Source organism: Crocodylus siamensis, chromosome 11, assembly GCF_052110815.1.
Source record: "Crocodylus siamensis isolate JL-2025a chromosome 11, ASM5211081v1, whole genome shotgun sequence".
In the NCBI taxonomy this organism is placed as follows: Eukaryota; Metazoa; Chordata; order Crocodylia; family Crocodylidae; genus Crocodylus; species Crocodylus siamensis.
This window is the reverse complement of record NC_143405.1, coordinates 28,126,002-28,141,985: the sequence shown is the minus strand read 5'-3', so window position 1 is coordinate 28,141,985 and position 15,984 is coordinate 28,126,002. Positions and strand designations below refer to the sequence as shown.

Here is a 15,984-nt window from a genome sequence, read left to right as displayed (position 1 = left end):
GCTCAGCAGGGCACCCAAGGGGAAAACCAGGAGTAATGGCCACAAACTCCTGGAAGACCGATTCAGGCTCAACATTAGGAAAAACTTCACAGTCAGGGTGTCTGAACTGTGGAATAAGCTCCCTCCAGAGGTGGTGCAATTTCCTACCCTGGAAATCTTTAAAAGGAGTATAGACCATCACTTTTCTGGGGTCACCTGACCCCCAATTATTTGTCCTGCTTGGTGCAGGGAGCTGGACCCAAGGTGCCTTCTGGCCTTACAACCTGTGAATCTTTGGTCACGTCCCTAAAGCATATAACTATTTTTTTTGCATCGGAATAACTGAAAGATAAAGACTCTTCAGCAAAAGCTATCTGGTCCTTTCCATAACTAATGAAATTAAATTTGACTTGTAATGACACCTGTAGTATTAAAACAGTGTCAGGCTGAACTTCTTGAGTCATGTTTTATGCTCTTACTGGAAATATGTCCCACTTGGTCCTTTGACAGGGCGGACATGTTGCTTGTGCCTGTCACCAGGCTAAGAGTTGTATAACAGGTAGGATGTGTAAAAAACCTTCAGTGTTTCCATCGCTGAAACATGGGGATCGTTTGAAGAGGTATTTTAAGTAGCTGCCATTTTAGATGTTTGTAATCTAGTGGGTGTTTTTCTTTTCAGTAAGCTGACGGTGAATATTTTTGCTGTTATACAGCATAATAGGTGTCCTTTGTGCTGTAGACATAAAATGTGGCAGGATGTTGGGGAAGAAGGGCAGCAGCACTTCTACCATGCTGAAATGTTGCACCCTCAGCAAGACTTCAGAAGTTTTTTATTACATAATGTGAAATGGAGTTGACATATGCAGGAATTATTGACAGGTAGTCTTCAGAAAAACCAGTGCCTGTTATGTCAGGTAAAATGATGGTGACAACTTGTATAAAGTATAGAGAAGAGATGTAGAGAAGCCTGGGAACTTTCATTTGAAGCGGTGCCTTTCACTAATGCTATAATCACAGGAGAGTCTGGTGACCTGAAGTATACAATGGACACTCACAAATATGTTCTGTGTACTGACCCTGTCTGTCTTGTGTATCTGCATTATGACCTTTGGATAGCTAACCGAACAAAACCGTAATTACCTTTTGCTTTCCACGGAAAAATAATTCTTGAGATGTTGGTTGTCAAAATCCTATGGCCTGTGTGCATGCGTGGCCTTTTTATCAGAACTTTTTTTCTAATTTTTATGAGCCTTTAACTACCTGAAGGGTGGTTCTAAAGAGGATGAAGCTGGACTGTTTTCAGTGGTGACAGATGACATAAGGACCAGTGGTCTCAACTTGCAGCAAAGTGGGTTTAGGTTGGATATTAGGAAAAACTTTCTCACTAGGAGGGTAGTGAGGCATAGGCACAGGTCACTTAGACAGGTAGTGGAATCTCCATCCTTGGAGGTTTTTAAGGCTCAGCTTGACAAAGCCCTGGCTAGCATGATCTAATTGGGAATGGTTCTGCTTTGAGCTGGGGGTTGGACTAAATGACCTCCTGAGGTCCCTTCCAACCCTAATTTTCTATGAGTCTAAGAAGCTTTTTAAATTTAGTCTGTTGCAGGATTAAATGAATTTAACAGAATTATATGAATTAAATTTTAAATGGAAGTAGATGTGGCATCTCAATTTTAAGTGTGGTCTTTTTAATGTATCATTTGAATGGAGAGTTAGTGAAACTGTTAATACTGAGGAAGGAGTCAGTTTGAAACTGCTGCACTTTGTACTGATTACTTCAGTATGTAAGATTTGTTTTAGAGTAATTGGAAAAGCTATTAATGAGAGTCTCCTTCCTCTTAATTTAGCAAGCGGTTCTATGGATTCATGCTTAATGATCTGGAGCATGAGACCCCAAATGAGAGCCTATCGCTTTGTGGGTCACAAAGGTGCAGTGATGTGCGTTCAGTTTTCACCTTCTGGCCATCTGGTGGCATCAGGCTCCAGAGACAAAACAGTTCGTTTGTGGGTTCCAAGCATGTAAGTATATCCTGCTTCTAGCTCTGTCGTTCTCGGCTGCGGTGTTCATTTCTCCTTATTCTTTGGTAGGAGTTCTCAGTGTCGGGGTTGGTCGTTTACATTGGGGAAGAATACAAGGTGATGCAACAAGGTGATTTCCTGCATAGGGCTTTTACAGGAAAGTAAATGTAGTCCTAAAGAAAGGACCAGTGAGGTTGATGTAGAGCAGGGTTGGGCATTTATTTTGGGTGAAGGGCCATTTAATGAGTTTTTTGGTGAGCTGTCGAGAGCCACATGGGTAACCCCGACCTTCTACAGTTGCCCCACCCCCGGTCACCATCTTGGGACTGGAAGTCCCACCACTAACCCCTGACCTTTGCCCTCAGAAGTCCATCCCCTTGCCCCCCAGAAATACTGGGGGTTGCCATTTTAGAACCAGAAAAAAACAAATAATGCACTAAAAGTCAAACACCTACTATAACATATTATAATTTTATTACAAAAAATATTTTTGTCCTGATTTGTGTTTGTGTAATCTATATAGAGGTGATTGGCTAATAACTCAAAAAAAATCTTACTCTTGCATGATGGGAGGTGGCAGGTGTGTGTGGGTAGGCAGGGTGTGCGTGGGGGTGGGTTTGTGTGGGCATGTTTGTGTGTGTGTGTGGTCTGGTGGGGGTGTCTGGGGGTGCCCACATGTATGCCCACCCCCAACATACCCTGTTACACCTTGTTCCCACCCTTGGGGGTGGAAGGGCCAGGCTCCTCTAGCACTGGGTAGGGTGCTGCAGCAGGCTTCCCTGGCTTCCTGCTTTCAGGCACCAGGTAGGGAAGTGGGGGAGCGGGGTTGGAGCTGCAGCTAGGCTGGAGCTTGGGGCTGGGGGTGGCGGCAGTGCAGAGCCTGCACCCAGGGTTGCAGTGGGAAGGTCAGCTGAACTGAGTGTGGATGGGAGGGAGGGTGGGGTATGTAGGGACCCCTCCCACACTCACCTCCCCCTCCCCACATGGCAAGTAGCCCCAGTAGGCAGCAGGGATGGCATCAGCAGCAGGCAGGCTCATCGCTGGTTCCTGGCTCCAGCCAGTACTGCACATTGTGGCGAGGAGCACAGTCCCCGCTGGACAGTCTCTATCACTGGAGCTTCCCGCAGTTGTGTGGCTCAGGAAGGAAGTCCCATGTGCTGGAGCTGGCTGTGGTGGGGAAGGCAGGTGGCTCCAGTGCATGGGACTTCCTTCACAAGGAAGCCGAGCCTGCCTGCTGCTGATGCTATCCCCGCTGCCTGCTAGGGCTGCTTGCCGTGGTGGGGGGGGAAGAGGGCATGAGTGTGGGAGGGGTCCCCACACACACCCACCCTCCTTCTCATCCACACCCTGTTCAGTTGAACTTCCTGCTGCCACTGCCACCCTGGGTGCAGGCATTAGCAGTACCGCCTGCTGCTGCCCCAGGGGGCAAGTGTTGTGGGGGGAGGGTCCCTGTACCCTACCCAATACCTGCCACAGTATTGCCTAAATTGACTGCAGGAGAAGACAGCTGTGTTCCAGAGCCACACACCCACACCCCGCAAGCTCCACACAACCTCTGATATATCCTGTGCCCTCCCAGTTGCACAGAGAACATGCACATACGCATGACAGGTTGCGTATGTGCACCCTCAATCATTTGTGCACGCGCTTCCTGTGTTGTGCACTGTTTTTGCACCTGCATGCTTGTGGCTTGTGCACTCTCACTGGTTCACATGCTTGCTTGCTCTTGCTTTTTGTCACTCGCGCACGTGCTCTTGTTACTGCCATGCATGGGCTCTTTGTTGCTCACATGCGCACTCTGTCACTCGCGCGGGCTCTGTCTCTTGATTTACATCCCACCCTATCCAGTCTTTATAGTAAATGACCCACAGCCGAATTCCCCAAACAACATACCGAAACCTGAAAATGCCCACTCTTCAGTCATGCTTCACAAGTGCTGCCACCTTGTCGAAACCCTCACATGTAAAATCTCCTGCCAATCTGAACTATGCCTTTTAACCGTGATTTGTATCCAGATACAAGATACCTTTTTCCACCCACCCCTGCTTCACCACTGTCTCAACCCTAGAGAAGACTTTTCCTCCAGTCTCCCCTCAGGCCCACGCTCCCCTCTCCTACAGAAGGGCTGGAGCAGTCACTTTTCCCCTTCCCCCAAAAATACCTAACTCTCTTTCCTCCTTACTACAAATGCACACAAACTCCTAACAAAGTAAAAGAAGAAAGAAAAGGAATCTTTGGTTGTCCTTGTTTCAGTCAATGCCAAAAGGTATCCTTAAGGATAGCTTTATAGCAGTGCCTGCCCAGGCAGTTCTGCTGGGTATGTAGGGCATTCAGGATCCCTCCTTTGGGTGGCTGAGATGGTGTCTGGGCTTGGCCCCAGCCCCTCCCCCCAGAGGGGAGTGGGTTTGGCAAGTGAGTGATTGTAGCAGTTTCTTAGGTCAGGCTGAAGATTATCCTTTTACATTTTATCAATAAGTGATGTAGCTTTTGCTAAAAACATGAGCATTGACACTTATCACACTGGAAAATGTAAAAGTGAGGGAGAACTAATGTTGATTTTAAAGTCAAGTTTTGTACTATGTCTGATTGATTGTGTCGCTTCATTTTGCTTTTTGTTTTGCTTGATTTAGCTCCCTTCAGTACTACAGACCAGAAATGCCTGTTGCATAGGGGTCTACTGAAGGCGGCTGACCAAGGAGGCAGCCAGCCAATTTTCGTGGGCAGGTCCCAGGGCTGGCAGCTGCTTTCATGGGCTGGGGTCCCCCCATGCCTCTGCCCAAGAGGCCCCAGCATTCCTGCTCCTTCCCAGAGATGGCCACATGGCTCAGAACCATAGCTTAATTACAAGAATTAATTCCTGTGTTAAGTGTGGATTAATGGCTTCCTTGGGCTTAATCACGGTAATTAAGCTGCAGTTCTGGAGGTGTCAGGCTCCATCTGCTGGCGGCAGGCTCTGTGCTTTCGGCAGGCTTGCTGGGGGGGAAATAAAAACCCAACCCCCCCCCCCCCCCAAAAAAAAAAAAAAAAAGAAAAAAAAATTAGCAGCAAGCAGAGAAACAGTACAGTCTTGGAGCATGGAGGGGAGAGGGGACAGAGCTGGGGGAGTGCCTGCTGTGGGGTGCCTCCACATGCTGTCCCTGATGGTGAGGCTGTGCTGGGCTGTCTGCCTGCAGTGCAGCATAGCTTGCAGGTGCCTGGGTTCTGCCTCCGACTTGTACACCCTACTGGCCCTGGGCTTCACATTTGGCACAGGTCGGGGACCATGGCAGCAGGAATGTCTCCTGCTCTACCTGCTGCTATGACCTTGGATGCCTGTAGCAAGGTGGGAGCTAGGGTGCCAAGGCACTGTTGCACCTTTCCTGGGTCCTGGTGTAATGCTGGGGGATGCAGCAGGTCCTGCCTGCTGCTCATTTTGGGCTGGCCAAAGACAGCCTGGAGCTGCTTCTCAACCCCTCCCATGCTGTTGCCGCCCTGGCCTGGCTGTCAGTTACTTGTGGTGTTGCCACCCCCTGCAGCTGGGTCTGGCCATGCCCTGCCTCACCCCCTTCCACCTCTCCTGAGAGCAGCCTTGTGCTTCCCCCACCCCCTCTACCTTCCCTCCACGATCCAAGACTGCAGAGCTTCTCTGCTTCTTGGTAATGTTTGTTTATTTGTTTAGTTATTTAACAAGCCTGCCAAAAGTGCGGAGCCAATTTCACAGAACCCACCCGAATTCTTAGTTTCTGTGAAAATCACACTGTTGTGATTTTGGTAGGTTTCTACTGATGCGTATATCTCAGATGAGACTATGTAGGAAAGTTTTAACTACAGTATCTGCTGTTATATAAATTGGTTTTGGATGCACTCCCATTTAGTTGAGTGATTATTTGAGGGTTAACAATCCTCATTTAATAGTCTCTTTTCCTTATTGCTGTGATAGTGAAGATCTGATAACATCCCAGTCTTTGTTGTTCTTGTCTTTGTATTATGATTCTTTCATCAGTAATAGGAATAGTTTTGAGATGAGTATTTATACTATTAAATCTCTCTCTCTTTATACAATTTTGTGTAGGCAATTTAAGATTGTGTTGTCTTAAATTAGCATGGGTTCAAGTAACATAACACAAAAAAAATCTGTTTAGCTTTGTACAGTGTCTAAACATTTTCCTGTTCAATAGGTCAGCAGATTTTCTTAACCTTAAATGGGTATAATCCCCAAAGAAAGGATGGTTAAAATCCTTTTGTTAGTATACGTAGGCTTCTTATTCTTTGGAGTGTATGCTGTTTTCTTTTGCAATTTAATTTAATACCAGTATCCTTGTTATACTCAGGAAAGGGGAATCTACTGTCTTCAAGGCTCATACGGCAACTGTAAGAAGTGTTCACTTTTCCAGTGATGGCCAGTCTTTAGTTACAGCTTCTGATGACAAAACCGTCAAAGTATGGACACTTCACAGACAAAAATTTCTTTTCTCACTGAACCAGCACATAAACTGGGTTCGCTGTGCTAAGTAAGTATATCCTGCTGGCAAGTGGTAGTGATGGTTTATGCTTAAAAATAAAAATGGAATTCATATTCCATGTGGGTTTTAAAAAAGATAAACCAAAATTGTCTGTTATTGTTTATGCTTCTAAAAATCAGTCTTGACCTGATAGTGTTTGATGCATGTAGTGATCCTTGCATCCCTCACCTCCTGGCCCTTTCTTCCCAGCCTGTTGGTAAATCCCATAGTTTCATAGTAGCTAGGGTCGGGAGGGACCTGAACAGATCATCTAGCCTGACCCCCTGCCACAGGCAGGAATGAATGCTGGGTTCACAAGACCCCAGACAGGTGATCATCCAACCTCCTCTTGAATTTGCCCAAGGTAGGGGTGCGGACCACTTCCCTGGGAAGTTGTTTCCAGATTTTGGCCACCCTAACTGTAAAAAAATTGCTTTCTAATCTCTAACCTAAACCTATTCTCTATCAGCTTATTACCATTGTTCCTTGTCACCCCAGGTGCTGCTGGGGAGAAAAGGGCTCTACCTATTTGCTGTTGATCTCCCCTGATGAGTTTGTAGGCAGCCACCAGGTCCCCCCTCGGCCCCCTCTTGCTGAGGCTGAACAGGTTCAGGTCCCTCAGTCTCTCCTCATAGGGCCTGCCCTGTTGCCTTCTCACCAAGCGGGTGTCCCTCGTCTGAACCCTCTCCAGGCTGGCCACATGCTTCTTGAAGTGCGGCACCCAGTACTCCAACTGTGGCCTGACCAAAGTCACATAGAGGGGCAGTATCACCTCTCTGGAGCGGTTTGAGATGCATCTTTGGATGCATGACAAAATATGGCTGGCCTTGCTGGCTGCAGTCTGACATTGGCGGCTCATGTTCTTCTTGGAGTCCAAGATCCTGTTCCGCCCCTGTGCTTTCAAGAGGGGAACTCCCCAGCCTGTAGGTATGCTGTGGATTCCTTCTCCCAAGGTGCAGTACCCTGCATTTGTCTAGGTTGAACCCCATCCTATTCTCATCTGCCCACTTTTGTAGTCTGTCTAAATCTATTTGCAGCCTCTCTCTCCCTTCAAGTGTGTCCACCTTGCCCCACATCTTAGTGTCATCAGCAGACTTGGACAGCGTGCTTTCCATCCCCTCGTCCAAGTCACTGATGAAGATGTTAAACAGTGTGGGCCTGAGGACCAAGCCCTGGGGTACCCCACTGCTTACATCTCGTCAGGTTGTGTACAACTCGTCCACCGCTACTCTCTGGGTGTGCCCCATCAGCCAATATTTTTACCCATCCTACTGTTTAGGCATCAATGCCATAGTCACTTAATTTATTGATGAGGATGGGGCGAGAGACGGTGTCAAAGGCCTTCTTAAAGTCTAGAAAGACTATGTCCACGGCAACACCATCATCCAAGGATTTAGTCACCTGGTCATAAAAGGCAATCAGGTTGGTCAGGCAGGACCTGCCTTTGATGAACCCATGCTGATTGCCCCTGAGCATGATCTCCCCTGCTGGCCCCCCACAGATGTGCTCCTTGATGATTCTCTCCAAGATCTTCCCGAGCACTGAGGTGAGGCTTACAGGCCTATAGTTACCTGGGTCCTCCCTTTTCCCAGGCCATATCTCTGTTGTTTTTGTTTCTTTTAATGATCTTTTACGTAGAAGAGAAACTGATTGTTTTGTTGTTTGTTTTTTCACTTTTGCTTCTCCTAGCCTTGTCTCAAAGTTGTTAATGAAAGCAGAAAGTGGTCTTAAAAGTACTTATCTTGATGTATCCGATTATCTTCAGGCTTGTTATCCCTCCATGTAGAAATTATCTGGTCTCCTGACCTTCTTTCACTTTATGAAGGGGGAAGACTTTATCAGAAACCTCACCTCATGGGGGAAATCGCAAGAATTGTAGATGATGTGAGCATTTTGTGCTGAAGGGCTTTCACAAGGAATCCTTGTAACGGACCCATTAACAAGGATCAGTTATGATCCGGTGGCTGAAAAGTAGACAACTTAATATTGAAAATGCTGTGCAAAATGGGGTGAAAAAATAGTCTAACAGGAAAGACTGCTTTAAAAAAAGTCAGCTTGGAATTGTTTCAGTTCTAACAGGGGTGTGTATGTGTGTGTGTAAGACCCACTAACGTGTATGTAAAATAATCCTACAGTTACATTTTGGAGTTCTAGGCCCCTGGTAAATGTGTTACGATCCAAAGGTATCATTAATGTTAATTCCTATGCAAATAGTAACAAGTCTATATGTGCAACTGTTTTTTTTTTTGCCATTAAAGTGGCATCAGCCCAGGGTGCATAAAAAATCAAGAATTAAAAAAAAAAAATGTAATGGATTTTTTTAATTGAAATTGGAATTTTTTTTTAATTAATCCTATTTTTAAGATGCTTGAAAAGAAACCTATATAAAGACGGATGTAATTTAAGAAATGTTTACGTTCAAAAATATAATTATGAAATAGGGATTATAACTTCTAATTATATACTATTTGAGACAATATATTCATGTAACCTTTTTAGAAAAGTTTTCTAAAAAGGTTATAACAGGCCATGGATTTGTATTAAGGGCACAATCTTATGGGGTTCCCAGAGGCTTCTCTATAGATTAGTAAAGATTAAAAAAAATCACTCAATACAATGAACTCAGTGCTCAGTCCAGAAGATCCCATTAAGCATCTCTGTGATGCTTAGTTTCATTTTTCTAACTGTGGATTTGTGCCTCTTGAGTTAACATCCTTGTTAACAGGAGTAGATGGAGTTGAGAGATAAGAGACCTGATTTACCTTCCCATCAGCCCTATTTTCTCTCTGCAAATATTTGAAATGTCTCATGTTGACCTTGCTGAAATAATCTATTTAATTTTTGTTAACAACACATTTCATATTTATAAACAAAATAGTTAAAAATTCAAAAATACATATATTTGTTTTGTTAAAATAATTTTATGTATGTTTGTTGTTGGCAAAAAATATTCAAAAGATATAAGCTTGTTGTTTTAGTTGAATAAAACAATTTAAATGTCTGTTGTTTTTGGTGATGGTTGTTGTCCTCCTAATACAGTGTGGTAGAAATATCCCCCAAATATCCATGATAGTTCACCTCCGGTGACTTTACAAGTATCTGCTTCAATTAGCTTTGATAACTGAATTACGATTTGGTTATTTTATTTTTCTGCTGTATCTGCAAAATTAATCTGATAAAATATCAAAATAAATCACTGCTTTAAAATGTATGGCATGTACCTTCTAAAAATGAAACTTGCATTATCTCTGAGTTGTGAATAGTATTAAGGTCATATCAAACAAAAAATGCACTTTATGTAGAAAACAATAATTAAATTGAGGCTTCCTGACCAGTGATTTAAATCATGACCTAAATTGATTTGATTTAAATCAAACCCACTATCCACTAGCCACACAGATATTCCATAAAATACATGGACACGTTTTGTGACTCATCCATAAGGCACCATAATTTGCAAGTATAGTACCCTGATGCCAATACTGACAAGCAGCTGATTGTCAGCATTGGCATTGGGATGAGGGTTGGTCTTGGGACCTCAATAGCCCCAGTCCCAAATGCTGAAAGTAGGCTGCTGGGGAAGCAAACTGCAGGGTTGGGGGAATAGACAATCCAAGAGGTTCCCTCTGCTGGGATCTAGAAAATACCTCTGCCTAGCAGTCTTTCTGAGGGAGCTGTAGGGCAAGACACTTTAAAGTGCCAGGTTGTGGGGATCTCTGGGCCTCCCCATGAACCAGGAGATTGACTGCTTTGCCCTGCAGCTCCCTGGTGCTGCAGAGCAAGGAAGGCGTTTCAGACATCCTAGCCACAGGGACCCTAGTATTGAGGAGTTGCTCCCTGATCCCAGAGTTCCCATATGCTAGGAATATCTAGAAACCATGTGGGTAGCTGGGTTGCATACGTGGTTTTTAAAGGTCATGGCACACCAGGACCCTTTGGTTGGGGAGCCTCTCTTTGATTCAGGGGTCCTTATACACTGGGAACTTTTTAAAACTACATGGGCAGTCCAGCTGCCTTTTGTTGTTTTTATAAGTCTATCAGGCCCCAGGTTCCTCTGTCCCAGAGTCCCAGCAGAGGGTTCATGTTTTCCAGGTTCAAGACTGGGGATAGTCAATAGATTCCTTCCATTCAGCACTTGCAAACCTATGCCTCAGTTCCCTGCTGGTCATGGTGTGATTGGGACCTGGTGTGGCATGGCAGCAGGCACAATTGTTGGATCAGCGGTTAGATCCTATTGCACCATTAAGTGCAGCACCACCCCCCCACCAGTGAAACTAACATTCCTAATATTGCTACCACATTTTGATGGCAGGATGCATTGGGAAAAGTAAAAATTAGGTGACATCAGGTATAGCATATCTCCTTATTGTATGTGTGGCTGGCATTCTGTCTTACTGTGACATCAGTTGGACAGTTCACATCTTTGAAGTCTTTGGACAAGGGAAGACTAAGGTTCTACTAATCTGGGATCTTCAAATGATATTTTTGGTTGTGTTTTTGTTATTGCCTTTTTTGGTCTTCTCATGTGAGCCTGAACCAGAAATACAGGCATTTGAGAATACTTAAATTGCTTTTAGGTCACCTTAGAAAATGGTTTGAAACATTGTTTTTTTTTTTTTTCATTTCCAGGCCCTGCTTCAAGTAGGACAAATAATCCAAAGATCATTGAAGATAGATAACTTTGGGTTTCTTAAGTTACATACACAGATAGAAGGCCAGGTTCAGGCTATTTTTGTCCATTAACTAATCTTGTTAATGTTGCTTGGGTCGCTTGAAGGGGGCAGTGTACCTCAGCATGTGTACCATTATACAAATTTGGCCCTTGCTATCTGAAATTCTCTTTGATATTCCTTAAATTTCTCATGACTTCTGTCTTTGTTTTAGATTCTCTCCTGATGGATGCCTAATAGTATCTGCTAGTGATGATAAAACTGTCAAACTCTGGGATAAGACCAGCAGAGAATGTATACATTCTTTTTGTGAGCATGGGGGGTAAGTATTGAGGCAATGCACATCAACTTAGGACTTCCAGACTACTTCCTCTACAACAGGTACAGTCATGACTGATTGTACAGTCATGTAGGTTTAATCTTCATTAAAGTGATGCCTTTTTTCAGCAGTTGTTCCTTTCTGGCCCCTTCACTTGCACTTGAAAGTTACATAAATGCTAGTTTACACCAAGTGGATTTCTTTGCCACCCACTTTCTGTAATGTGTGTTGGGAGGCCTATGAGGCTAAAATGATTTTGAAAACATGATGTACTGTATCCAAATTGTTGATGCGAGGAAGAAATGAATTTCATAGTAGTTGGTCTTTATTTCTAGAGAACCCAAAGTGACCAGAATCTTGCTTCCTTTTGCTTTCTTTGGTAAAACTTTCTTTTTAAATTCATGCTTTTAACTGACTTAAAGTAAGTTGTCACTGAATCTGAGATTGGAATCCATTCTTTTTAGATTTTTGTAGTATTATTTGACACATTCCTTTTAATAGATCTTGTTTACACAGGAATGTTTGTTTATTTGGGGCAGCCTGGTACGGTGTTTTTTCAAAAACCTTTCAGTACACATTTTCTTTAAAGTGCTGATCTGAGAATTATTGGCTTCCCAAGCATTTATTAATACATGATGGGCTGAAATGGAACATGAGGACAGGGTGAGCAGCATATGGCCCCAGGGCCTGATTTGGCCTGCCAACTGATTTCTTGGTCCACAGGTGAGCAGCCACCAACTCATAGAATCTGGCCCTTGCATGGCCGGCATATCTGACTGCCATATGGTGCTAGGCGGGTGGCCTTCCACCGTGCAGAGCAAGTAGGCAGGACTATTTCCACTCAGTGCTGATGCAGCAGTGTCAGCTATGGACCTGGGCAGATGCCCCAGTCCCCACCTGGAATCTGCAGGGTGCATCTGTAGCTGACTGGCACCTGCCCAAGGTTGCTTCCACTGTATTGGGCAGGTGGTGGCATAAAGTTGCAGACAGGGCTGGCAGGTTCCAGGCGGGGATTGGAATTGGGGCATGCTACAGCTCCAGGTGGGGAGGGAGGGAGAAAAAAATCATGGCATGCTATAGCTCCAGGGAGGGGGGGGAAGAGAGAGGGGGACCTTGACAGGACCCCAAAACTGATTTAAGTCAAAATAGTTGCCCATACTTCCACTAGTATGATTAATTTTCTGTATTTGTTTTTTGCTTTGTAACTCTTCCTACACTATTACAGAAAGACCTTTTGATCCTCTAATGTACTTTTATAATTCTGTAAGTGGCCTGCTAGACCATTGAATCTAGTTCTGCTCTTTACAAGCAATAATTTACCCAAGGTGCCCAAAAATATAGCATTTCAAAGTAGTGCAAGACATCTTACCCAAAACATCTAAGTACACCTATAACACACTATCAGTAAAAAGCAAAGGAGACACTGGCACTGCAAATGCTTTGCTGCTGAAATGACAGAGAAATTGTTAGTCCTTATGGGCACCTGTACACGTGACAGACCTCTGCTCCAACATATGCTAATTAGTACATGCCAGATAGGGCATTAAACTTGGCTCACCAGAGAATGGGCCAACAACAAGCCCAAGAAATGGCAACTGTGCAACCAGCATACCAGGGAACAATAGGAACCATGGTCTGAGACCAGGTGGAGGTCAGGTTTTTCTGCAGCACACCAAGGAGCCTAGGGCCTCCAGTGGCAGACTTAGTTGCTTGTACACAAATGCCAGGAGCATGGGGAACAAGCAGGTGGAAATGGTTCTCCTGCTAACCAACAAGCAATATGATCTCATTGGGATTGCAGAGACCTGGTGGGACTCCACCTATGATTGGATCACAGGGATAGAAGGCTACACCCTGCATAGAATGGATTGTGTTGGGGAAAAAGAATGGGGGAGTTGCTGCCTACTTGAAAGGACATCACACTTCCCTAGAAGCAGAGATTGACGACAAAGGTGGGTGACTTGAGACCCTCTGGGTCAAGATACGAGGGGAGCATGGGGAATGGGATTTGACTATGGGAGTTTACTACAGACTTCCAAACCAAGATGAAGAGCTTGACCAGGAATTCTCTAGAAAACCAGCAGAGGCTGCACACTCTTGGAGCATGGTTGTCATGGACAACTTCAACTACTCAGGCATCTCGTGGGATAAGCACACAGAGCTTTCTCACTTGCATTGAAGAGCTCTATCTGATTCAAGAAGTCTATAGGCTGGCCAGGGGTAAAGCTAGACTTGGTTCTGGCCAAAGGGGAAAATCTAGTGAGCAACCTGAGGAAACTGGGCGACAGTGACCATGAGACGATCACTTTCTCCATGCACTGTGAGACAGGAAAATTAGTCAGTAGGGTAGAAATCATTGATTTTAGGAAAGCTGACTTCCACAAGCTTAGGAGACTGGTTGGCAAGGCCCTGCGGGACAATGGTCCGGTGAGGAAGGGAGTACAAGAAGAATGGTCGTTCCTCAAGGAAGCAATCTTAGGACCACAAAGGAAGTCCATTTCTTTTCATAAGAAAAGCATCAAAAGGGCTGAGAGACCCCCTTGCCTCAATAGGGAAGTCATGGACCTCCTGAAATGAAAAAGAGAAGCTTACAAGGGATGGAAGTCAGTAATAACCACCAAAGAGGAGTACCCAACAATAGCCTGCACCTGTAGGAAGCAGATTAGGAAAGCAAATGCACAAATCAAATATAAATTGTCAACTGGAGTCAAGGACAACAAAAAGTCCTCCTTAGATGTGCTAGTAAGTCAGAGAAAAAATAAGGGGAAAAGGGCCCCTGATGAACTAAATGGGACAGCTGATAACCGACACTCAGAACAAAACCAAGCTCCTAAATGAATGTTTTGTCTTGATATTCCACCAGTCCAAGGGTGTTAGCTTGCTTGACAGGATAAAGAATGATCTAGGTGTGGGTGATCACCTTCCCATAGTTGGCTAAGATCTTGTGGGGGAGCACCTAGAGAGGCTGAATATCTACAAGTCAGCAGATCCAGATGAACTACTCCCAAGAGTGTTAAAATAACTGGCCAGCATCATCACACGACCTATGGAAAAGTTATTTGAAAACTCATGGTGCTTGGGAGAGGTCCCAGAAGACTGGAAGAGGGTCACTGTTGTTCCTATCTTTAAGAAAGGGAGAAAGGAGGCCCCAGAGAATTACAGGCCAGTCAGTTAGACCTCAATCCCTGGTAAAATCTTGGAAAAAATTATTAAATAATCTATTATTGGTAGGCTAACAGAAAGGAGTATTTTAAAGAACAGCCAACATGGCTTTGTTGCGGGCAGGTCATGCCTGGCCAAACTCATTTCCTTCTACAGTCAGGTAACTCATCACCTGGAGAGGGGAAGTGAAGTTGATGTCATATTCTTGGACTTCAAAAAGATCTTCAATCTAGTTTCCCATGATGTTCTTATAGTAAAAGTGAGAAAATGTGGCCTTGACTACTTTATGGTCCAGTGGCTAGGTAACTGGCTCCATGGTAGGACCCAGAGAGTATTAATAGTTGGAACTGAGTCATCATGGCAGAAGGTGACCAGTGGTGTCCCACAGGGTTCAGTACTTGGGTCTATGCTTTTTAACATGTTTATCAATTATTTGGATTCGGGTATTAAAAGTGAACTGGCAAACTTTGTGGAGAACACCAAATTATAGGGGTGTGGTCACACTCGAGGACAGGCTGGGGATGCAGGCTGAGCCGGACAGGCTTGCGAGGTGGACAGATCTCAACCTGATGATGTTTAATACGGAGATATGTAAAGTGCTCCATACGGGGAGAAATAATCCACAACACACTTACTGGCTCAGCAGTGCTGCGTTTGACAGCAGAACTGAAAGAGATCTAGAGGTGGTGATAGACCACAGAATGACTTTGAGCCACCAATGCAGTGCCATAGCTGGCAGACGGAATCAAACACTGGCATGCATCTACTGATGTATCTTGAGCAAGACTAAGGATGTCATTCTCCTGCTCTACTCCGCCTTGGTGAGACCGCAGCTAGAGTACTGCATTCAGTTCTGGGTGCTGCACTTCAGCAAGGATGTGGAGAAGCTCAAGAGAGTCCAAAGGAAGGCCATGCGCATTACTAGAGGAGGTTTGGAGAGCAGGTCATATTGGTGGCAGCAGCAGACCCTCGGAGTCGAGGATGACGTCCGTCAGGCTTGATGGGTCCTCAGGTGACCGAGGAGCCCATTTCTGGATGCACACATTCTTTGGCAGGGAGGCGTGCTCTTGCATGGGGGAGTGGGATTCGCAGTCCCGGGTTGGTCTCCTTCTCCTTCCTTCGCTGCCACCATTCCACCTCAGTATCAAGTTGTTGGGCCTCAGAGTGGTGCATGCCTTGATGGACCAGGTGGCGCCACACTGAACAGTCAGCAGCTTGCTCCTCCCAGCCATTAGTGTCCATGTCTCCGTGCTTGAGGATGACCTTGAGCATGTCTTGGTACCATTTCCTTTGGTCGCCTTTTGAGTGTTAGCCAATGGAGAGCTGGGAAAAGAGAATCTGGCAAGGGAGGCCA

General features: G+C 45.0%; 1 protein-coding gene across 3 annotated transcripts in view; it reads left to right on the top strand.

The window, feature by feature from the left end:
• Nucleotides 1–15,984, top strand: part of POC1A (POC1 centriolar protein A) — a 104,878-nt gene that overhangs the window by 5,989 nt on the left and 82,905 nt on the right. For all 3 annotated transcript variants that reach the window (XM_090021938.1, XM_090021939.1, XM_090021941.1), the window contains exons 3-5: nt 1,827–1,998; nt 6,309–6,488; nt 11,364–11,471. In XM_090021938.1, coding sequence (XP_089878064.1) covers nt 1,827–1,998; nt 6,309–6,488; nt 11,364–11,471 — 460 coding nt within the window. The remainder of the gene's footprint in view (nt 1–1,826; nt 1,999–6,308; nt 6,489–11,363; nt 11,472–15,984) is intronic.